Source organism: Berghia stephanieae, chromosome 1, assembly GCF_034508935.2.
Source record: "Berghia stephanieae isolate SIO BIC M18660-M18661 chromosome 1, UCSD_Bste_1.3, whole genome shotgun sequence".
NCBI classification, from domain to species: domain Eukaryota; kingdom Metazoa; phylum Mollusca; class Gastropoda; order Nudibranchia; family Aeolidiidae; genus Berghia; species Berghia stephanieae.
In genome coordinates, this window is record NC_088360.1 from 100,166,264 (window position 1) to 100,192,038 (window position 25,775).

Genomic DNA, 25,775 nt, shown 5'->3' on the forward strand with positions numbered 1-25,775 from the left:
GAGCCTGTGACAACGGGGTAAAGCACTATATAAATACCATTTATTATTATTATTGTTATTATCATTATTATTATTATTATTATTATTATTATTATTATTTATTATTATTATTATTATTATTATTATTATTATTAATATACTAATTATTATTATTATTATTATTATTATTATTATTATTATTATTATTATTATTATTATTATTATTATTGCCTCTCTGGTTTAGTAAAGAAAAAAAGATAGAATTTTTTTAGATAGAAAATTTTGAATAAGACAACAAAAAAGACCAAAACAAGAAGAGAAATTAAAAATAAACACCCCCACCCCCCCTTCTCTTTATTTTTCCAAATCAAAATTTAAAAAAGAAAGAAAATGGAAAAGAAAAAGAGGTCCAAAAGCCCAAAGATATGACGTTAAAGACAATGGTTATGTAGATATAACCCATACCGACGACCACCAAGTCGATCATCATCATCTGTGCAACCCACTCGGTTACGAAGCCTTTCCGTGGCAAAATATCAAGTTACCTTCAGTAAAAAGTTGTAACTTCCGTCTAAACAGCTGTCAAATATGCCACTACCCAAAACACGACTAAAAGAGTTCTTTTTATGTCAGGGTTTTGGTTTTGTTTTGTTTTGTTTTGTTTTTGTTTTTTGTTTTTTTTTTTGTCTTTTGTTTTTTGTATATCAGTGTCTTATCATTAATTTTTAAATGTTGAACAAAATGATTAAATATAGATTGTATGCGCTTGGCTCAGAAGCTCACAACATTGCCATCCGGAAGTATAACGGACCAACACACAAAACTATAATGTGTAACCTTAAACGTTTATAGTCTGATCAATATAGTTTAGTGAGAATTACTCACAAACATGGATGGCAAAAAACAATAACAAAGGCCGGAGTGACGTCAACTTCGTTCTATCTATAACAGCTTCGATAAAAGAACAAAATACTAAGCACGGGACGTTTCGTGCTCAAATCTCTTCTTCCTCGATAACAAAATTTTAAAAATATTTTTTTTAAAAACATTTTAAGCCCCTACGAACTTGTGTTCATAATAAATAAAATAAATAAATTGATAATAAAGGGTCCATGACCAACAATAAAACGTAATATGTAAAATGAGACAAGACGCCTGTTAGGCGATATTACAATTTTTTTTCCCGATAGAGACAACGCTGTTAACAGCCAGGTACTCATTTTCCACCTGAACATTGTGAGAGAATGTGAGTAAAGAGCCTTTTCCAAGGACTCAACTATGTGGTTCGAATTCAGGACCTTCCAATCCGAAAGCGAGTGCCATACCACTAGACCGCATAGCCGCACAATAACTATGATATAATTTCACTTCCATAAAACAAGTATATCCTGTTTTTATCTGAACATTTAAATATAATTTTACTATTCTAGTTCAATCCGGCATATGTCGTTTTGAGTCAACGGATCACACATTTATTGTTGTTAGGGTCATTCCGAAGTAATACTTGAATACACTAGACTAGGCGTAAGTCGCAGTGCAGCGCCGCAAAATAGGTTATCTCACTCATTCCCAGAGATTTTTGCTACTTTTCAAAATTGGAAGAAAAAGTATTAAAAATAAGCATGTACACAGATAGTTTTATTCAACTGTCATTAACAAGCAAAAACTAAAAACATAAACTTTGATACTACGTCTATAGATAGTATGCGCTTGGCTAAGAATTTCATAACATTGCCATCCAAAAGTATAACAGACCAACACACAAAAATGTGTGTATCCATGAACGTTTATAGTCGGGTTAATACAGTTCAGTGAGCATTACTCATAAACGCGGATGGCAAAAAACAATAACAAAGGCCTGAGTGACGTCATCTGCATACTATCTATAATTTGTCTTAGAGAAATCCAATATAAAATAGGCATGGGTAAAAGCAATCCAGGTAAACCACGGATATAGTCGTTGTTAGTGTTGAGTGAGTTAAGGCGAGCCGACTTGCTCACGGACACGAAGCGCTCGGTGGGGGTGTGGGAGGGGTGAGGGGGAGAGAGAGAGAGAGAGAGAGAGAGAGAGAGAGAGAGAGAGAGAGAGAGAGAGAGAGAGAGAGAGAGAGAGAGAGAATTGGGTACTTTCTAGGTACGATGGAAAGACTATAGATATTATGCAGTTGACATCACTCTAGTCTTTTTGTTATTGCATTTTGCCATCCGCGTTTATGAGTAATTCTCACTAAACTGTAGCCTACTAACCAGACTATAACCGTTCAAGGATGCATACAGTTTTGTTTGTTGGTCCGTTACACTTCCGGATGCAATGTTGTGAGTTTCTTCGCCAAGCGCACACTATCTATACTCCTGCACCATGGCTCTCTGACTCCACATCAAGTCGGATCCATCAGGCCTATCAGGTTTACATAAAATATTGGGAAAGTTGGTTATAGTAGTCAGATTTTTTTATTAACCCTCTCCTTACCAACTATATGAAAATCGTCACATTCGTTACGATAAAACAAACATTTTTCTTATTCAAATTTCTTTTGTCTATCATAACATTTAAAGAAAATGAACAGTGTGTTGTCGAGCTTGTTTTGTTCAAGAAATTCTGTATCGCTAGAACATACTGCTATTTTGTTTGAGTGGTAAAAAAAAACTATTTTTGTGTTAACTGGGTGTGAAGTTTTGGGTAAAATCCTGAAAATGGCTGGTAAGGAGAGAGTTAATGGTGCGTGTTTTTCTTGTTGTTCTCAGCTGTCGTCTGTCAAAAGCTGTAAAAAAATTATGTCAACCTCTGCATCGATCTGTTTGACCTGAATATAGATAGAATGCGCTTGGCCAAGGAGTTCACAACATTGCCATCCGGAAGTATAACGGACCAACACACAAACTCTGTGTAACCATGAACTTTTATAGTCTGGTTAATACAGTTTAGTGAGAACAACTCACAAACGCGGATGGCAAAAACAATAACAAAGGCCTGAGTGACGTCATCTGCATACTATCTATAGATTTTGGACCGTGTTGATGCCATATCAAAAAAAGTTTTCTTCTTAACCCTCTCCTTACCACCCACAGGAAAATCGTCACATTCGTTACGATGCAGCCAACAATTTTCTTATTCCGATTTCTCTTGTACATCACAAAATGTAAAGAAATGCTTTGATCACAGCTATAAATACTAAACATTGTGTTGTAGACATCATTGTGCTGAACAACATTCTGTATGGAATGTACTTGTTACTTTTTTGTTTAAGTAAGAAAAGTCTAATTTTGTGCTGACTGGGTGTGAATTTTCGGGGGAAATTCTAAAAATAGCTGGTAAGGAGAGAGTTAAAGACCGAAAGATAGTGTGCGCTTGGTTAAAAATGTCACAACATTGTCATCCCGAAGTATAACGGACCAACACCTTGACCGTTTATATTCTTGTTAATTCCGTTTAGTAAGAATTAACAGGTAGATAACCACGCCTCTCGGACAATCGCCATAATGTAAACAATGGCAGTGAATGGTAGACACAGCAAACTACACACGTTTTACTATCGATGGTTTGTGTTTAAGTAAAAGACCCACTATTCTACCGCTTGGTCAATAGAACTAACACAGAAAACTATGTATAAATGTAAACGTTTATAATCTGATCGAGAAAATCGTCTCATGACTAGTCACTCATTTCGCGGTATAAAAACAATATCAATGATCAGAGAGAGGTCGATTTCATTCACGTTACTGTTTATAAACAGCCAACTATGTTTGTTCGAGCACGTATGAGGGTGTGTCACAAATGTCATGTTAATTGGTCTCAAATCTACTGATTAATTACTCATAAATGCGGATGAAAAAAAAATAACAAAGATCCGAGTGACGTCAACTGCAAACTATCTATAGATAGTTCGAAGATGACGTCACTCAGGTCTTTGTTATTGTTTTGTTGTTTGTTTTGCCATCCGCGTTTATGAGTAATGATCACTGAACTGTATTACCCCGACTATAAACGTTCATGGATACACACAGTTTTGTGTGTTGGTCCGTTATACTTCCGGATGGCAATGTTATGAGCTTCATAGCCAAGCGCATACTATCTATTATCCATGAACGGTTATAGTCAGGTTAATACAGTTCAGTGAGCATTACTCATAAACGCGGATGGCAAAAAAAACAATAACAAAGACCTGAGTGACGTCATCTTCGAACTATCTATAAAAACTACCCTAAAGCCGCTGTGATAAAAATAGAGATTTTACACTGATAAATATGTAAACAAAGTAAGAGATGAATTCATCCCATTTTAAAAAAAAATCTCATGTTGACGATAGTTCCAGCTAGTGATTATGAGTTCACTTCATACTTGTATCCGTATAACAACAATTCGCCTTAACTGTTGTAAACTTACCGCTTATGTAGTTTGCATTAAATTTTGAATTTATAATTTATTGCATGTATCATCTACATCATGTCGCCATACGCTTCTCCAGTCGTAACGTCACTTCCCTCGTAATGACGCATGGTAACTTAGTAACTGGCTCTAAACTATCGGAACAATGGCAGACGCCCTTATGACATATTTCTCCGACAAGCATAAAAGCGTATCCAGATGGAAAAAATCATTATAAATCTGATCATGTTTTGACTTTTACATATTCTGATCACAAGACATATGAAGAGTTTTAGCCAACACGAAGAATACAAAGTACCGATTTTCTTTGTTTAGAACCACGATGGCCGCCGTTGCTGGGCGACGTGACATTAGACTATTGAATCCAATTACCGAAGACTGATATGAAATATCTAGCTTTAAATCATTTGAAATACTGATTATAATATGCTCACTATTGTCAACTTAACAAAGAATCCTGTTTATATGACTTTGACAAATTGTATCTATGCATTTCACAGAGCATATATAAAGGTTTTTAAAAGGTTATTAAAACCTATAAGCTCTTAAACGATACGATATCATATCGGTTCCGGTCTTGTAAATCTGCGAAAGGAAGTCTATTTGTATCTATAGATAATCCATTAAAGAGGACGGCTATGGAATTGTGAATTTCACAATCTAACACTGAGAAGATGATTACCGAAATACGACAGAGATATCAACAGTGTGGAACGACGTGGTAGGAAAAGAGTCTTAGACAACTTTGATATGGATATCATCCAAAGATGTATGGAGCTGGTTGAAAGTTAACATACATCCGACTTAGGAATGGTCGTCTGATGATTCGAGTAAAAAAAGGCCCATAGGTTCGGGACAGAGGATCATTGTTATTCTTGAAGGTGGTGAAGATATTGGATATTTAGAAGGATGCCATGCCATTTTTTTCTTCTCTGCATCTTCTGGAAGGCAGAGACTATCATTCTGGGGTCAATGCAGAGGTGTCTGAAGACTGGCTAAAGAACCGTTTGCTGCCTTCCCTTCGATGCACCCATAAGTATTGGACAAAGCTACCGTTCGGTGGCCCATGATTGCTTCAAGGCTCCAACTTCAGTGACTATAAAAGCTGACATGATGTCATGGCTTCAATCAGGCAGCACTACATATTATTCTGACCATTTAACAAAGGGATAATACTCCTTAATGAAAAGAAACAAACCAGAAACAGTGTTCAAAACAGACTGTATAATCAGGAAGTTTTAACACAAGATTGCGTGACTTCTCCCATATAACTGTCAGCGCAATCCAATCGAATTCATTTGGGCCCAATGGGAGCGATCTATAGATAGTATGCAGTTGACGTCACTCAAGCCTTTGTTATTGTATTTTGCCATCCGCGTTTGTGAGTGATTCTCACTGAACTGTATTAACCTGACTATAAAATTTCATGGTTACACACAGTTTTGTGTGTTGGACGGTTATACTTCCGGATGGCAATGTTATGAGCTTCTTAGCCAAGCGCATACTATCTATATTCATGTTTTCGTCCAACCAAGTCATCAATCACATGCTTTGTTGCTGTCCGACGATTGGATGTTTCTTCAAAAATGTAAACACGCTGGTTTGTTTATGAAAGTTGTAAAAATACCCAGGTGTCAAGCTGAACAAAATGACAAATCGTGATGTTAGATAGTTCAAAATCTGTGAACACTTTTCACTATACAGGTCACTTTGAGCACAGTTTGCAATGTGACCAATGACCTCGAGCACATGGAAAGTTAATATAGATCATGCCCATTAAATGGAAGATTGAGAGGAAGAGATCCAACTTTACTCTCACAGACAAGGCAATAAACAAGGGAAGGCATCATGCTCCAACCTTCGCAAACTGAAGGAAAATTAGATTTCTCCTTTTCATCATCTGCGTCATCAGAATGTGATGATTTGGTGTGTCCACTAATTCTATGTTGTTGTTGTTGTTGTTTGTTGTTGTTGTTGTTATTGTTGTTGTTGTTATTGTTATTGTTGTTGTTGTTTGTTGTTGTGATTGTTGTTTTTGTTGTTGTTGTTGTTTGTTGTTATTGTTGAACACATGTACGTATTTGTGAAAACACTGTATCATAAATTGATTAATGTCCACTTTTGACCAGGCTACATTATTATGTCATCCTCTTTGGCATAAACACAAGCTATTTCTCAAAATTTTGTAATCAAAAGGAAGCTGAGAGCGCCTAATTTTCATTTTCATTTGTTTTCATCAGAAATGTGTATTGTTACTTATAAAATATAGATGTCTGATAGTTAAGGATTGCCATTCGTCCCTTCATATTCAGATATCGTTTAAGTTTCTGTTTACCGATCATTCCTTTTTAACAAATTCCTTCAAAATGGATAAGCGGAAAATTCACAATTTTGATACTGTAAATCATTTATGAGTTCCGATCCTTACCAGTTATCGATTTTAATATAGCTGTAATAAGTGAAATCCAGTCCTATTGTTTTAAAATTCATGAAAAAACGTTTCTAATTAGACAAATTGATTCAGAGGTTCATACAAACTTTTGCAGCTGTGCATTGAGGGACAGCTGAGAAAAAGAAGAAAAACACACGCGACTTATTGAATATCTGACTATAATAAGAAAGTTCCCCTGAGTATTTAATTTCATTCTGCTTACATTTTTAGGGGGCCAAAAAACTCGGTCCTTTGAATATTGATGGATTAAAACATTGTTAGTCGTGTCTCAAGCATATGACGTCACGGAAGGTCAATATAATCTATATATGCATACCATTTGTTTTTGTGTCTGTTTGTTTGTTTGTTTGTTTTGTGTGTTTGTGTGTTTGTGTGTTGTTTTTTATTTTGCTGTATTTTTTGTTGGTTTTTTATTGAGGGTTTTTGCTTTTTGTTTTTGTTTTATTTGTTTTGTTGCTGATTTTGATTTTGTTGGGTGTTTTTTTTTTTTTTTGGTTTGTTTTGTTTCTGTATTTTTAAAAAAATGCAGCTGAATCATTATTGATATATTCTCGAAATAATACTGAGCCTATAATTTAACTACACTGGCTAAAAATCCGACATTCTCCGGCTAATTCGATCATATTACCCAATTAACCCTGCAACTATTCTGGCAATATCGCCCAAAGAATTGCTCCCCAAACAAAACACTATCGTCGCCTAAAACATGAAAACGCTGGAATCTGAGACTTCAAACTGAGGTGGCATGTGTAAACAGCCTCTCAGGTCTGTGACCTTTTTTTTATGGATTGAAGGTCATATTAATAATTCTATACAAACATAAAAATGAAAAACAGCTATTGTCGTTAACAGATATGTGCGGCTATGTGACCTAGTGGTATGACACTCGCTTTCGGATCAAAAGGCCCTGGGTTCGAGCCTCGCTCGGCGCATAGTTGAGTCCTTGGAAAAAACTCTTTACTCATATTCTCTCACCGTACTCAAGTGTAAAATGAGTATATCACCGTTGTTTCTGTCCGAAAAAATTGTAATATTGCCTTACAGGCATCAGTCATGTCCCATCCTACATGTTAAGTGTTGCTGTTGGCCAGGGCCCCCTGTAAAGCGCTTTGAGTTTAGTGGTGTTAGGGCTGAGTGAGTTAATACCGTTTTGAGACGAGGGGTCACATATGCACTATCGCCTAACAAGCGTCATGTCTCGTCCTACATGATTAAGTGTTGCTGTTGACGAGGGACCCATTGTTAAACTTTTTGAGCACGTTTAGTGGATAGTGCTCTATATAAATTCTCTTGTTAAATGCTCTTGTCATCTACGTTGTCTGCAATACTAAATAGAGAGAGCCTCAAAAAGACATCACCTCCACAAAGCAACAAAACAATATGCTTCAACAGTCGTGACATCACTTCCCTATGAGGCATAGTAAGTAACTTAGTAACTGGTTCTAAACTATCGGAATATTGGCGGACGCCCTTATGAAAACTTCTCCGACGAGCATAAACGTGTATCCAGAGGAGAAAAACATTATAAATCTGATCATGTTTTGTCTTTTATACATTCTGATCTCATGACATGTAAAAAAGTTCTAGCCACCATGAAGAATAAAAAGTACCGATTATCTTTGTTTAGAACCAAGCTGCTGGTTGAATATTGAATCCTATTTTCTTACCCCACGATTGTGTCCGATTATTCTCGCTGTAATATTTTGAAAGAGAATAATTGTTGTTTTTCATAATTAAAGGAAAATATTGCAATCTTATTCAAATTGAAATTTTAAACGGACTTTGTCCTTGAGGGCACAACACTCTGAGTACAGCCTTACCTATAATTATACAGGACAGGTTTTGTACTTTAGAAGGTAAGACTCAGTCATTAAAACCAGGATTATTATAGCCTTTTCCTTTTGGGGAAAGCCCGATTTTACAAGAGATAGTTCGAAGATCACGTCACTCAGGTCTTTGTTATTGTTTTTTGCCATCCGCGTTTATGAGTAATGCTCACTGAACTGTATTAACCCGACTATAAACGTTCATGGATACACACAGTTTTGTGTGTTGGTCCGTTATACTTCCGGATGGCAATGTTATGAGCTTCTTAGCCAAGCGCATACTATCTATAGATAGAATGCGCTTGGCCAAGGAGTTCACAACATTGCCATCCGGAAGTATAACGGACCAACACACAAACTCTGTGTAACCATGAACTTTTATAGTCTGGTTAATACAGTTTAGTGAGAACAACTCACAAACGCGGATGGCAAAAACAATAACAAGGCCTGAGTGACGTCATCTGCATACTATCTATAGCATAATAGCAAAAAATATTATGAGCGATCCCTATTATCTTTTGTAAATAAAATAAAAACATGAGTTCAAGAAATATGTTTCTTCCGAACGCATCCGCTTTTACTATCTAATAATAGATTTTATGCGTAATGATATTCTAAGATAAAGATCTGAACAAATGTGACCCTTCGCCTCAAAACGGTATTAAGTCGGGATGGTTTAGCTGTTGAAAATTGAATTTATAGCAAGACATATCAAACTTGTGTTGAGTTTGTATGTTTTATTGAGGAGAATGGATACCATATTTTAGGGTGCTAATGCCAGCAATTTATATTTTTGACCAGTTTAACACTTAATTGGGCTTTTAAGCAGTTGGTTCGTTCCGACATAATACCGTTTCGAGACGATGGGTCACAAATGTGTATGAAAGGTGCCAGACAAAGCAAGGAAGAAAAATACAAGAAGGAAAAAAAACATCCAAAAAAAAAAAATCAGTCCAACTCAACTGAGGATCGAACCACAGACCTTCTGATTACCGGTCAGACGTGCTATCATTACACCACAGAGGCTTCCTATTGTTGGGACAATTTTAATACCTATATTCTTCCTCTGATAATGTGTAATGGTAGCACGTCTGACCGATAATCAGAAGGTCTGAAGTTCGATCCGCAGTCGAGGTAGACTGATATTTTGGGATTTATTTTTTCTTGCATTTTTCTTTCTTGCTAGGTCTGACACATTTCATACACACTTTATCTTATACTGGTGCCTGCTCCCTAGTTTTGTAATGGTATTCAAACCACAATTGTAAATCTTAATATCAAATCGTTAACGTCGATAACCAAAAACGGTAAACAAGAATATATAGGGAATGAGATTAGAGGAAGAGTAGCGTCCCTTGATTGGACGTCACCCATAGTCTGTGACGTCACCGGCGGAAAAGTTATTAGAGAGAGAACGTCATGTTGGTTGTGCGCATGCGGAGCGAGGACGAGAGACGCATGCGCACAACCAACATGACGTTCTCTCTCTAATAACTTTTCCGCCGGTGACGTCACAGACTATGGGTGACGTCCAATCAAGGTACGCTACTCTTCCGCTAAACTCATTCCCTATAGGAAAATCGTCACATTCGTTACGATACAATCAATAATTTTATCATTTTGATTTCTTTTGCACATCACAAATTTTAAAGAAAACGTGAAACTGTATTTGAGAGCTCATTTTGCTGAACTAAATTGTGTGTAGAATGTACTTGTTGGTTTTCTGTTTGAGTAAGAACATTCTATTTTTGTGTTGGGTGGGCGTGACGTTTTAGGGTAAACTCTGAAAATGGGTGGTAAGGAGAGACTTAACCGGAGTTGTCATTGCTAAGCAAGCTAATGGTTGTTATACTAAAGTGGAAAGAAATTACATAGGCCTGGTAAACACTCTCATTCTTCACCTTCTCTTTATCTTCATAATCATTATCGTCGTCTTCATCATCATCATCATCATCATCATCATCATCATCATCATCATCATCATCACCATTATTATGAATATCATCATCATCATCATCTTCATCATCATCATCATCATCATCATCATCATCATCATCATCATCATCATCATCATCATCATCATCATCATTGTCATTAGCAACAACATCATCATCATCATTATCATTATCATCATCATCATCATCATCACCATCTCATCATCATCATCATCATCATCATCATCATCATCATCATATCATCATCATCATCATCATCATCATCATCATCATCATCATCTTTTTCTTCTTCTTCTTCTTCTTCTTCTTCTTCTTCTTCTTCTTCTTCTTCTTCTTCTTCTTCTTCTTCTTCTTCTTCTCGTGGTCGTCGTCGTCGTCGTTGTCGTCGTTGTATTTTCTAAGTCACCCACTTTATCTAACATTCAAAACGAATCCGATAGTTCAATTACCACGGTATCTAACTTATACACTCATCCATGCCACAGATGAAGATGATTTTATAATAAAATCTAGAAAAGAAAAGAAAACAAAAAACAACCCCCCCCCCCCCCCTCCTTCCACCCTCCAATTATTGTTAACAACAAGAGATGAAGTGAGTAGAAAAGTGCCAGAAGACAATAGAGAATAAAACATTTTCGCGGCGGTGATGGGGTTTGAACCCGCGACCTTATTGGTACGACAACTCCGTCTGGTCGGTGAGAGCGTGACTCTACCGTATCCACGAACCCCAAAAAAAAAATTCGTTTCAAGCTCAGGTTATTTATTACAACCATAACAACGATTATATATATATTTTTTTATCAACAACTTACCTGATATGCAGTTTGAATGATCCCTCAAAAACTCATCCCTCACAGCACGAATGTGGTCCACTACTGTCTCTTCCTGCGGGCCCTCGATGGCAGCAAAAATCGCCGCGCCGACAACAAGGAACAGAATGTAGAAAATACAAAGTCCGACAACTCGGAAAGTACTCCGTCTGAAGTAGTTAGAATTCTTGGTTGTTTCCCCTGTTTCAGCCGCCGTCATCCTATCTGTATCGGACATACTGCGTTCTCTTATTCCAGTTCAGTTCAAGTTTATTTTTATACAATTTGGCTTATCGAAATGCCTCTTTTATCGCTAAATTTAATAATGTGAAAACAATGCAACCCGTTTTCAGTCTCCTTATAGATAATTCCTTTTCAATGTTTAAATCGTATTGTTTGAATTTTTATATTGTGTAAATCGTTCTTGCCTTCGCAAATTATAATTCGATTGTCACGAATAAATTATTCTATTTGGAGAATGTCTATGAGAGCACTGTATTTCAAATGCTATTTCTTAAAATAATGAAAATATTTAAAAAAACAGATAATTTCTTCCGACTATGTGTCCAATCTCAAACAGATGATTTACTGACGAATTTGGAATTTGAAATGTTTTTAATGGGGTTAATTTATCATCAGGATGTGATATTTGAATAATTTGTTATAGTTTGTATTAGTAAAGGGAAGTAGCTCTTGGTATTTTCTTTAATGTTTCAATTGTACCGGTTGTCTACCCTGTCTGTGGAAGAGATAGGGAGGAAAAGAACAAGAAAGAAATTTAGAAATAATTATAAGAATGATCATAATCTTTTAAAATGTTTGAATAATGATTATCGTTGAAATATCGATTGATTACAATTGTGCGGCTATGTAGTCTAATGGTATGACATTTGCTTTCGGACCTGAAGGTCCTGGGTTCGAGCCTCGATCGGCGCGAAGTTCAGTCCTTGGAAAAGGCTCTTTACTCACATTCTCTCATCGTACTCAGGTGTAAAATGAGTACCTGGCCGTTAACATCGTTGTCTCTGTCCTAAAAAAAATTGTAATATCGCCTAACAGGCGTCATGTCTCGTCCTACATGTTCAGTGTTGCTGTTGGCCAGGGATCCCTTGTAATGAATTTTGAGACAACGCTGATAACGGCCAGGTACTCATTTTACACCCGAGTACGGTGAGAGAATGTGAGTAAAGAGTCTTTTCCAAGGACTCAACTATCCGCCGAGCGAGGCTCAAACCCAGGACCTTCCGATCCGAAAGTGGATGTCATACTACAAGATGACACAAAATCGTTGGTGTTCACCTTTAAAAAAAATGATAAGGATTTCATCAAAGACTTCTTCAAGAAGTGGAAGAAAACTGTTTACCCAAGAGTTCAAGAAACAGTGAATCTCTATAGATAGTATGCGCTTGGCTAAGAAGCTCATAACATTGCCATCCGGAAGTATAACGGACCAACACACAATACTGTGTGTATCCATGAACGTTTATAGTCGGGTCAATACAGTTCAGTGAGCATTACTCATAAACAAAAAACAATAACAAAGACCTGGGTGACGTCATCTTCGAATTATCTATATCCACATAATGTAAATCCTGCTGCACGAAGCTCGAAGAAATAAATAACAATGTGAAATTGAATGTACGCGTCAATCTAATTACAAAAACAGATCAAATGAACGTTTCGGGTTTCCCCTTTATCAACAACAAAGGTTGAGTGAAACACTACGGATGATTATCTCATTCATCTGTAGTGTTTCATTCATGCTGTTTTGTTGATAAAGAGGAAACCCGAAACGTTCATTTGATTTGTTTTTGTAACTAAATTGAAGCTTACATTCAATTTCACATTGTTATTTATATCCACATAAATACATCGCTCACGATGCATGCATTGTTAGGCCGAATAGAGATAAACATTGATTGCTCTAAACCAAGAATCCCCCGAGAATAGGCGTCAACAGTTGTGACGTCACTTCCCTCGTAATGACGCATTGTAACTTAGTAACTGGTTCTAAACTATCGGAACAATGGCGGACGCCCTTATGAAATACTTCTTCGACGAGCATAAAAATGTATCCAGAAGAGAAAAACATAAATCTGATATGTTTTGACTTTTATAAATTCTGATTACATGACATGTAAAAAAAAGTTCTAGCCAGCAAGAAGAATAAAAAGTATTGATTTTCTTTGTTTAGACCTTGTCTCGTCTGCACTGTATGACCGTATTAAGATATTTTTAGAAGAAAATAAAAACTTGAACAAATATTGAGCAATATCCACTAAACCTGTTCAAAGCGATTTACAAGGGGTTCTTAGCCAACAGCAACACTTAACATGCAAGACGAGACACGACGCACACCTGTCTAGGAAATTACACATAATATTTTTTATTTCGACAGAGACAACACTGTTAACGGCCAGTTACTCACTTTACACCTGGGTAAGGCGAAAGCATTTTCCAGGGATCCAACTATGCGCCGCTCAGAGCGGGACTCGAGCACTAGACCCTCCGATCCGAAGGCGATTGTCATACCACAAGACCACATAGCCGCAATAATATTGATTGCTTCTTATCAAGAATCCCTTAAGAGTTGGGGGAGAATGAATTGTATCCGCAATGCCATCTATAACAGCCTCTAATTTGCTATGTGTATCCGCATACACAATCGCCCCCCGGATGCCCTGTTGGGCTGTATTAAGATAAATGTTTATTCCTTCCAGCCAATATAATCTCCCAAGAATTGGATGATAACTGTTTACCCAAGACACAATCAATAACAATGTGAAAGTGAAAGTAAACTAATGATTATACTAATACCTTCGTCCCTTATATTTTGTTTTTATTTCCAATTCCATTGTATTTATTTTCCAACAATAATCTACACTTTATTTTATTTCACTTTCTTTACTGCATTACACAGTTCCTCCCCGCCTCCCCTCTTTTGACTGGATTAATTGCGCACCTTTTATAAATATACATGGTTCTATTTTAATATGTGCTTCCTATTGTGTCCTTGAAAAAGGCCAAAGGCCGAAACGTCGTTTGTTTTGTGTTCTTCCCTTATTTATGAGTCAAATTTACTCCCTTTATCTTTCTCTCCAGCATACTATTTCCTGCCATCAATGTTTTTGTCTGTCCATCTTAACAACGCCACAAGGACATTATCTCATTCATCTGTAGTGTTTCATTCATCCTGTTTTGTTGATAAAAGGGGTTACCCGAAACGTATATTTTATATGTTTTCGTATATTAAATTGAAGCTTACTTGTTATTTATTTCTTCGAGCTTCGAGCAGCAACATTTACATTCAGAGACAATCAGTGCATTGCCAAATCCGCATAGACATCTTCTCCTTTAGGCTGTATGACTGTATTAAGAAAATATTGATTGGTTCAAATCAAGAATCCCTAAAGAAATAGGGGAGTACAATTTATTATAGAGGCAGTACAATAAAAAAATCTAGCTTTTACATAGAGCTTTCGACTGTATTGTTGGACTCAATAAAGAAAAGTGACCCGTCTTCCCGAAAAGGTTTTATATCAGGGCAAGACAAATGCCAAGAAAATTGATTCTAGTCAAAATGATTATAAGTATGAAATTTGACTTTTTATCATTTTCAGACATTATTTTCATTCTGTCTAATAAAACATCAAACTTTTTATTCGTTTCAAATTTATTGCCATGAATTCAATTTTTAACACTGTAAATCACACCAATTGAATTCAGTAGTCTGATGTCACGCCGCCCGGCAACGGCCATCTTGGTTCTAAACAAAGAAAATCATTACTTTATATTCTTCATGCTGGCGAGAACTTTTCATATGCCTTGTGATCAGAATGTGTAAAAGTCAAAACATGATCAAATTTATGTGTCTTTTTTCCTCTGAATACGCTTTTATGCTCGCCGGGGAAATAATATTTCATACGGGTGTCGGCCATTGTTCCAATAGTTTAGAGTCAGTGTTTCTAAGTTACCATGCGTCATTAGGAAGGAAGTGACGTTACTACTATTGAAGAGTATTAATACCATTTCGTGGCAATAATAGCTGGGATATAACTAACATTATTGGTTGCTACAAACCAAGAATCCCTCGAGAATCGGAGGATAATTAATTGTTCACCCATGTCGCTGGGCAATGTCAAATCCACATGATCATCTCTCTCTCTCTCTCTCTCTCTCTCTCTCTCTCTCTCTCTCTCTCTCTCTCTCTCTCTCTCCCACTTTCCACCCCTCTCCAATTTGCTTGAGCAGCATGGTTTAACTGCATTCAAATAAATACGAATTGTATCAATCATAAAATCCATTAAGAATGGAAGATTTATTGTTTACCAGACTGCAGTGGCTAACATCTCGAAACGGTATAATGTCGTGATGAGCAAGTTGCTTAAAATCTATTTCTAATTTTAACCTATAGATAGAATGAAGTTGACGTCACTCAAGCCTTTGTTGTTGTTTTTTGCCATCTGCGTTTATGAGTAATTCTCACTAAACTGTATTACCCAAACTATAAAAGTTCATGGTTACACAGAGTTTTGTGTGTTGGTCTGTTTTACTTCCGGATGGCCATCTGGAAGTATAACGGACCAACACACAAAACTATGTTCCCATTGGATAAGAAATGACATCACTTAGAGATCACGTCGCCCAAAGCAATGTGTAATATTATAATACAATAACTGGGCATGCCTGGCGGACCCAGTCTTCATAATTGGATTCAATAGTCTGATGTCACGCCGCCCGGCAACGGCGGCCATCTTGGTTCTAAACAAAGAAAATCATTACTTTTTATTCTTCATGCTGGCTAGAACTTTTCATTTGCCTAGTAATCAGAATGTGTAAAAGTCAAAACATGATCAAATTTATGGGGTTTTTTTTCCTCTGGATACGCTTTTATGCTCGCCGGAGAAATATTTCATAAGGCGTCCGCCATTGTTCTGATAGTTTAGAGTCAGTGTTACTAAGTTACCATGCGTCATTAGGAAGGAAGTGACCTTACGACTGTTGAAGAGTATTTCCCTCTGTAAAATCACGACTCTCACGCTTTCTTCCCATGTAAAGTAGCCATTCTTTACGTAAAATGTTAACAATGATAGTGACAAAAATTGATTACTGTTGGATAGAATCTGAATTCCCCTTTACAACAACAAAATACAATAAAGACATAAATACATTACCCAATTTCCAGATCTGTAAATTAGTATTGTTTTTATGTCTTTATTGTTTTGTCTGTTTTGTTTGGGTTTTTTTTTTTTTTTGTTTTTGTTTTTGGCTGAAGAATGGTTTTGAGTCCGAAACGTTCCGTGTTTGGAATTTTATTCTTTTTTTTTTTTTTTTGAAGATGTTTTATTCATTTTTGTTTATTACTTTTTACTTGATTTGTTAAAATTCGTAGTTTTGGAAAAAATTGAAGAAGACACCATTAACAAATGGCTGTAATACTAATTTGCCCTTTTCATCTTAGGCAGTCCTTCGAATTGAAGATCCCTGTAAAAGTCTCCCAGGTCTACAGGATCAACCAAGAAAATACTGGGTAGCTGCAAATAGTCTACGGTCAAAACATACAAGAACAGCTGCCAACGTGCACAAATGGGGGCTCCAAGAATCACCAACATGCCCAAAGTGCAACCAAGCACCACAAGATGCAAACCACTTCGTACCAACAAGATATGAAGTGAATAGAAAAGTGCCAGAAGACAATAGAGAATAAAAATTTTTCGCGGCGGTGGTGGGGTTTGAACCTGCGACCTTATTGGTACGACAACTCCGCCTGGCAGGTGAGAGCGTGGCTCTACCGTGTGAGCTATCCACGAACACAAAAAATATTCGTTTCAAACCCAAGTCATTTCTAGATCCCTCTCTCACCCACTTCTGGGACCGCCGATTCGTTCGCCCACCACCATCGCGAAGTATTTTGACCAGCAGTTAAGCTTAATAGCCAATATTCTCAACACAAACATGTAACATAGAAACGATTGAGACATTGAGTATGCTCCGGTGTATGGGGTGAATTTTTAATTCAGAAAAGTGAGTGGAGCAGGCACTTATGTTGGTAACAACAAGATATGAAGTGAATAGAAAAGTGCCAGAAGACAATAGAGAATAAAAATTTTTCGCGGCGGTGGTGGGGTTTGAACCTGCGACCTTATTGGTACGACAACTCCGCCTGGCAGGTGAGAGCGTGGCTCTACCGTGTGAGCTATCCACGAACACAAAAAATATTCGTTTCAAACCCAAGTCATTTCTAGATCCCTCTCTCACCCACTTCTGGGACCGCCACTTCGTACTAGAACTTGAAGAGGATTTGAAACCATCAACAAATGTGATGATGACTTCAGAACCTGGATTGATACATTGAACATAGAAGTGTAGCCGGACGATACTACTACTACTAGTCCTTCGAATTCCCTAATGTACGAGTATGTGCTCTGGCGCCAAAAATTTTATTTTCAACAAGTTTTATTGAAATTAATGCCTCAATACAGTTTTACAATGGGAGCGATCTATATTCCTTTTCCATGTGCTCGAGGTCATTGGTCACATTGAAAAGTGTGCTCAAAATGACCCGCTTAGTGAAAAGTGTTCACAGTTTGAGAAATATCACTATTGGTCATTTTGCTCAGCATGACTCATGGGTATGTTTACAACTTTCATAAACAAAGCAGCGTGTTTACATTTATTGAGAAATTTCCAATCGTTGTACAGCAACAAATCATGTGATCGATGACTACGTTGGACGAAAACACGAATATAGATCGTTCCCATTGAAGTCGAAATTTCGTAAAACTACGACTTTTTCGTAGTAATAAGCATGTCTGTAAATGTCCAAATTTATTTACCGTTCTTTCATTAGGCTAGTTCGATAGAGAAAGAATGAAGCTGACGTCACTCGGGTATTTGTTTTTTGCCAGACATGTTTATGAATAATTCTCACTAAGCTGTAACCACACTATAAACGTTTGAGGTTACACATAGTTTTGTGTGTTGGTCCGTTATACTTCTGGATGGCAATGTTGTGAGCTTCTTAGCCAAGCGCTTCCTATCTACACACGTATACATACATTATAATGACAACATTTATTTCGTGTGTTGCCTTTTACATTTTATTGTTATTCCATAAAAATGTAAATTTTCTTAGCTGTTTTGATTGATCGAGAGGAAAGCATCTGGAGTTCTTCCCACGCAAACACATAGTCTAAATATACAAAGACAAATGTGCCCCTCCGTCTCAAAACGGTATTATGTCGGGATGAATTGGAACCCGAAAAGTGACTTTAGAATTAATTTGATAGTAAAATACCAAATTTTGAGCTTTTGCATTGTGAAAAATTGTCTTCATTCTCTTACATAACAAATCGAAACAGACCCCAAGTTTCATGTTTTTGTCAATAAATTCAATTTTTTGCACCCAAGTCATCCCGACATAATACCGTTTAGAGACGATGGGTCTCATATATACAAACACGAATACACACAGCTATGGAGAGTGAACTGTAAAGAAGGGAGGAGAGGAGTTATTCAATCAAGTGAGAAGATGTAGAGAGGTAGAACGCCCTCGTTGATTTAGTTTAACGAATTAGATACACATAATCTTACACGCATGGCTATTTTGAATTAAAGGGATATCAAACTGCGTTATAGAATTCCCCCGAGATATAGATAGAGATCAATCTCTCTCTCTCTCTCTCTCTCTCTCTCTCTCTCTCTCTCTCTCTCTCTCTCTCTCTCTTTTTTTTCTTTCTTTTTTTTACCTACTTATCCATCCATCCACCCATCTATCTATCTATCTATCTCTCTATCTATCTATCTATCAATCTATCTATATATCTATCTATCATATATATATATATATATATATATCATATTATCTATCTATCTATCTATCTATCTATCTATCTATCTATCTATCTATCTATCTATCTATCTATCTATCTATCTATCTATCTATCTATCTATTTATCTATCTATATATCTATCGATCTACCTATATATCTATCTGTCCATCTATCCATCCATCTTTCTATCTAAATTACACTCACACACACACACACACACACACACACACACACACACACACATTATCTCCATCCATCCCATCCAATCCCCCAATACCACGGGCTGTCACAGCTCACATCAACAGACGTATTATTCCATTTTATCACCTCAAGACATTTCCTTTCCTCAATGTAATTCCTCACACGTCCCGGCTATCCTTTCTACCTAATCAATCCTATCTCACATATTATTTTCTTTCTTTCACATTATGTGCCCTTTCTTTCTTTCAATCCGTTTCTCTAAGCTTTTTTGTATTCTGTCCTTTGACATTTATATCTATTTTTAAAAGCAATCTGTACAATGCAACTCTTCCGATTTCTTCCTGTGATTCTAGTGTATTTCAATTAAATAATCGATATTCCGATTCTTTATGGATATTGTGGAATGTCAACCGATTTTCTTCATCGTTTATTATGATAGAAATCGATTTTTTATCGATTAAAAAACTACCTTCACATTCTTCTTATTATATTAAAATCAAATTAAATTGTGACTCGTTGTCTCAAAATATTCTCAAACAACTTCACGGAAGTCCCAGGTTTGAGAGTTTTTTGACAAGATGAGGATAATTTAAATACGTTTGAAGGATGAGTTTGTTTTCTGACCAAAATTATATTATATTAGATCTAGATACGCTTCATTTTTTTTTTCCAGAGGAATCGGCAGAATTGATATTCGTTCTACTCTATTCACTTTCTTGCCTTATCAAACAAGCATAATACGCTTCAACAGTCGTAACGTCACTTCCCCCGTAATGACGCATGGTAACTTAGTAACTGGCTCTAAACTATTGGAACAATGGCGGACGCCCTTATGAAATATTTCTCCGACGAGCATTATAGCGTATCCAGAGGAAAAAAAACCCATTATAAATCTGATCATGTTGTGGCTTTTACACATTCTGATCACAAGACATATGAAAAATTCTAACCGACATGAAGAATACAAAGTACCGATACTCTTTGTTTAGAACCACGATGGCCGCCGTTTCTGGGCGACGTGACATCAGACTATTGAATCCAATTGATATTCGTTCTACTCTACTCACTTTCTAGCCTTATCAAACAAGCATAATTCTCTCTATATTAAGAGTGAAGACATCATACAGCGAATGGAGCCGTAGCTTGAATAATGAAATCAAGGCTTGATTGAAATTCAGTTTGATGCACGCGTCTCATCTGTTACGTGAATGCACGCACACACCTTTTTCACGCTCATCCAGGCAACTAACTCAATCTAAAGTGTATAAAAATGGAGGTGTCGGCTTTGATGGACGTGAAATTGGATGTGCCGTAAGGGCCATCGGGCCATCAATGGCCCCGGAACTTGATGCTCATTTGTGACCTGTCGTCTTCAAACGGTATTATGTCGAATCCCGTGATTTGAATATAGTATCATACGCTTCAACAGTCGTCAAGTCACCTCCCCCGTAATGACGCAGGGTAACTTAGTAACTGGCTCTAAACTGTCGGAACAATGGCGGACGCTCTTATGAAATACTTCTCCGACGAGCATAAAAGTGTATCCAGAGGAGAAAAACATTATAAATCTGATCATGTTTTGAATTTTATATATAATGATCACATGACACGTGAAAAAGTTCTAGCTAGCACGAAGAATAAAAAGTACAGATTTTTTTTTTGTTTAGAACCAAGATTGAATTCTATTCAAATAATAGGAAATAAGAATGTCTGTTTATTTTTAAATATTTTTTTGGTGCAATGAATGAAATTGTAAATATTCTTCGACATAAGGAATAGAAAATAACCCCTGGTTTTATTTATGCGTGGGGTCCCGATAGCTCAGTTGGTAGAGCACTCGCTTCGCACGCAAAGGGACCGAGATCGATCCCGGGTGCAGTCGAGATTTATTTTCTAACCCCTCCCCCCCCCCCACACACACACACACCCTGTCCACCCAGCAGTGAATGGGTAACTGAGTCTGTTAGATTTGGCGGAAAGTACTTTGAGATAGACTAACGTCCTATCCAAGCAAGTGTGTAAAAGTTCGGTGGCCCCATTCATGAATCTGACAAGCAACATTGTATAGATAGTATGCGATTGGCTATGAAGTTCACAACATAGCCATCCGGAAGTTTTACAGACCAACACACAAAACTCTTTGTAACCTTGAATGTTTATAGTTTGGTTAATACAGTTTAGTGAGAATTACTCATTAACGCGGATGGCAAAAAACAAAAGAAAAACAAACAAAAACAAACAAAAAAACAACAAAGACCCGAGTGACGTCAACTTCGTTCTATCTATTGTAGATGAAATAATCGAATATAAAATAATACCACGGAAAACAATGATTTGCGTAACAGTTGTATTCAGAAAAAATGCAACAATTATTTTTAAATCCAAACTTGAACAGAAAATAGATAGTAAAAAAACACTCATGATTGAAATTAGATTAATTACGAATTGATTTTTGTTAACCCATTCACCACAATGGAATGCTTGTTATAATAATAGAACTTTATTGTCCAAAGAAATGGAAATTCATTTTGTTCGCATTGTTGTCAATATAAAATACAATTAATTATAGTATAGTGGGCATACACACCTCATACTCACGTGGTGTACAAACACACATACACACGCACGCAACCAAACACATGCACAATTCACTCTTGAATATAACTCATCAATTACATAGAAACAAACATTACTTCACGGCAGAGAAGCAAACATGAATAGATAGTAATAATATAATAATAATGATATTTATTTATATTGCGCCCACTCCTCTATAGATAGTGTGCGCTTGGCCAAGAAGCTCATAGCATTGCCATCCGGAAGTACAACAGACCAACACACAAAACTGTGTGTATCCATGAACGTTTATAGTCAGGTTAATACAGTTCAGTGAGCATAACTCATAAACGCGGATGGCAAAAAACAATAACAAAGACCTGAGTGACGTCATCTTCGAACTATCTATACAATAAAGCTCTAGGCGCATAAGTAACAAAAGAAATGATCATCAAGATGGTAACGATGATGATGATGATGATGATGATGATGATGATGGTGGTGGTGGTGGTGGTGGTGGTGGTGAAGGTGGGGAAGCAGGTCATTATGATGAAGCCAATATATTTGTTGTTTAAAATAAATGTTGATTACTATGGTGGTAATAATTGGGGATGGCGGTATAGACCATGATACTTTCCATTATTAATTTAATAGACAATTTAAATAGTAATTGTGACTCTTTTTAGTCTCCATCCTTTCCATCATAGTTTCCAACAGTAAATGGGTAGACAATAATAATGGCGATAAAGATGATATGATAAACACTGCTCGTTGTTGAAAAGAGTCACCGGTGTTGACATAAAAGTAGATTTGTATCTATTTGTACGAGTTGCTATTGTATTGTATCGTCTGCCCGATGGTAAATAGGGGTAACAGAAGACATATAGATAGTGTGCGCTTGGCTAAAAAGCTCACAACATTGCCATCCGGAAGTATACTGCCGTTGTTTAAAAAAAAAACAAAGTATATGAATGGTAACCATATAGCACATACCGTGTTCTCCAATTAAAAAACACAGTATATGCAATGGTAACCAAATAGCACATACTGTGTTCTTCAATAAAACGGCAGTATAATGGACCAACACACAAAATTATGTGTAACCTTGAACGTATATAGATCTAGTCTAGTTAATACAGCTTATAATTACTCATAAACGCGGATGCAATTACAAAGACGTCAACTTCATACTATCTTCACCCATGTCTAATATCTTTACTGAAGTATATTCTGTACGTTTTATGTGGTCTTAAAAGGATGACACTCCTTTCGAATCGGAAGGTGCTGGGTTGGAGCCTCTCAAAGCGCATAGTTGAGTCGTTGGAAAAGGCTTTTTACACACATCTCTCACCGTACTCTGGTGTAAAAATGAGTATTTGGCCGTAAACATCGTCTTCCCTGTACGAAAAAATTATAATATCACTTAACAGGCCTTCATGTTAAGCTTAGATGTTGGCCAGATCGTCTTGTAAAGCGCTTTGAGCACGTTTAGTGGAAATTGCGCTAGACAAAAGCTCAATTTATTTATGTCGGAGAGACATTAGTCATAGCCACCTATCATCCGCCACCCCAAACAAGTAATTCGCTGGACAGGGGGAATTGGTCATCAAAAATCAATTTCTAATAAAATGATAACACTTATGACATTTCAGTTGATTGCCATCTAAGTATTTATATAAATATCCATACGTCTTCAACATAAACTTAAGTATTTTGTATATTATAATAACACCACCAACAACAATAACAACAATGACATTACACTCACTAAGAATTGGCACGATCTATAGATAGTATGCAGATGACGTCACTCAGGCCTTTGTTATTGTTTTTGCCATCCGCGTTTGTGAGTTGTTCTCACTAAACTGTATTAACCAGACTATAAAAGTTAATGGTTACACAGAGTTTGTGTGTTTGTCCATTATACTTCCGGATCGCAATGTTGTGAACTCCTTGGCCAAGCGCATTCTATCTATATTAACTTTCCATGTGCTCGAGGTCATTGGTTACATTGCAAAATGTGCTCAAAGTGACCTACATAGTGAAAAGTGTTCACAGATTTTGAACCATCTAACATTACGATTGGTCATTGTGTTCAGCTTGACACATGGGTATGTTTACAACTCTCATAAACAAAGCAGCGTGTTTACATTTGTTCAGAAATGTTCAATCGTTGGACAGCAACAAATCACGTGATTGATGGCTCGGTTGGATGAAAACATGAATATAGATCGCTCCCATTGTATCATGTAAGCATGAAACACCGTTGTAGGAGTGAAAAGTAATAACTTGAATATTTTACTTATTTATTTATTAACTGCTCATTTCATATTAAAGACGAGTACTTTTATTTCATGGTTCTAGTTATTCGCCCCCCCCCCCCCCCCCCCCCCCTTCTCTCTCTCTATCTATCTATCTATCTCTATCTCTCTCTATCTCTCTCTCTCTCTCTATATATATATATATATATATATATATATATATATAATATTCATTCATTGACTTTAACTTCAGTTTTAAGTAATTAAATACTCCAGACATAAGCACAAATTGAAGCTGTAGATGACAGACAGTTCATATAGCTAGTTAGTGCTTTTCATTCTAATAAAGCTAATTTTGTCTGTGTGTGTGTGTGTATGTGTGTGTTTCATGTGTGTGTGTGTGAGAGAGAGAGTGACAGAGAGAGAGAGAGACACAGAGAGAGAGAGAATAAGAGAGAGAGAGAGACACAGAGAGAGAGAATAAGAGAGAGAGACACAGAGAGAGAGAGAGAGAATAAGAGAGAGAGAGAGAACACAGAGAGAGAGAATAAGAGAGAGAGAGAGAGAGAGAGAGAGTTCTCTGAGAGAGATAGAAAGAGAGTGAGAGAGAAAGAGACAAGATATTTCTAAATGAATGAGAAGGTCTCTAACAAATAAGATCCATTACAATTCTCTTATTATCCCATTCTTTTACTTTCATGCCTCACCAAAGAAAACAAGATTTTATCTCCTCTCGTTATAACTCAAAGGACGAGAAAGGCATTGAAATTAAATCAATGTCCTTAATAACGCCTTATTCCGAGAGAAAAATATAAAACCAGAATACTCGTCTAAATATCGACCGCATGAAATACCCCTCATTCTGCCAAAATTATCTAACCTGAGACTCCCTAAAAGACTTCCCTGAAGTCCCAGGTTTGAGAGTTTTTAATGAAAGGTGGGAAGCAGGTCATTATGATGAAGCCAATATATTTGTTGTTTAAAATAAATGTTGATTACTATGGTGGTAATAATTGGGGATGGCGGTATAGACCATGATACTTTCCATTATTAATTTAATAGACAATTTAAATAGTAATTGTGACTCTTTTTAGTCTCCATCCTTTCCATCATAGTTTCCAACAGTAAATGGGTAGACAATAATAATGGCGATAAAGATGATATGATAAACACTGCTCGTTGAAAAGAGTCACCGGTGTTGACATAAAAGTAGATTTGTATCTATTTGTACGAGTTGCTATTGTATTGTATCGTCTGCCCGATGGTAAATAGGGGTAACAGAAGACATATAGATAGTGTGCGCTTGGCTAAAAAGCTCACAACATTGCCATCCGGAAGTATACTGCCGTTGTTTAAAAAAAAAACAAAGTATATGAATGGTAACCATATAGCACATACCGTGTTCTCCAATTAAAAAACACAGTATATGCAATGGTAACCAAATAGCACATACTGTGTTCTTCAATAAAACGGCAGTATAATGGACCAACACACAAAATTATGTGTAACCTTGAACG

At 36.6% G+C, this 25,775-nt stretch overlaps 1 protein-coding gene across 4 annotated transcripts in view; it reads right to left on the bottom strand.

Annotated features, from left to right (window-relative positions):
- The window catches only part of LOC144962535 (potassium channel subfamily K member 6-like), a 197,650-nt gene that overhangs the window by 64,333 nt on the left and 107,542 nt on the right, over positions 1-25,775 (bottom strand). For 3 of the 4 annotated variants that reach the window (XM_078895551.1, XM_078895553.1, XM_078895554.1), the window contains one exon: positions 11,412-12,147. In XM_078895551.1, coding sequence (XP_078751677.1) covers positions 11,412-11,646 — 235 coding nt within the window. In that variant the 5' untranslated portion in view covers positions 11,647-12,147. Of the gene's footprint in view, positions 1-11,411; positions 12,148-14,673; positions 14,776-25,775 lie in introns of all 4 variants that reach the window. The other variant, XM_078895552.1, reaches the window with a different exon arrangement.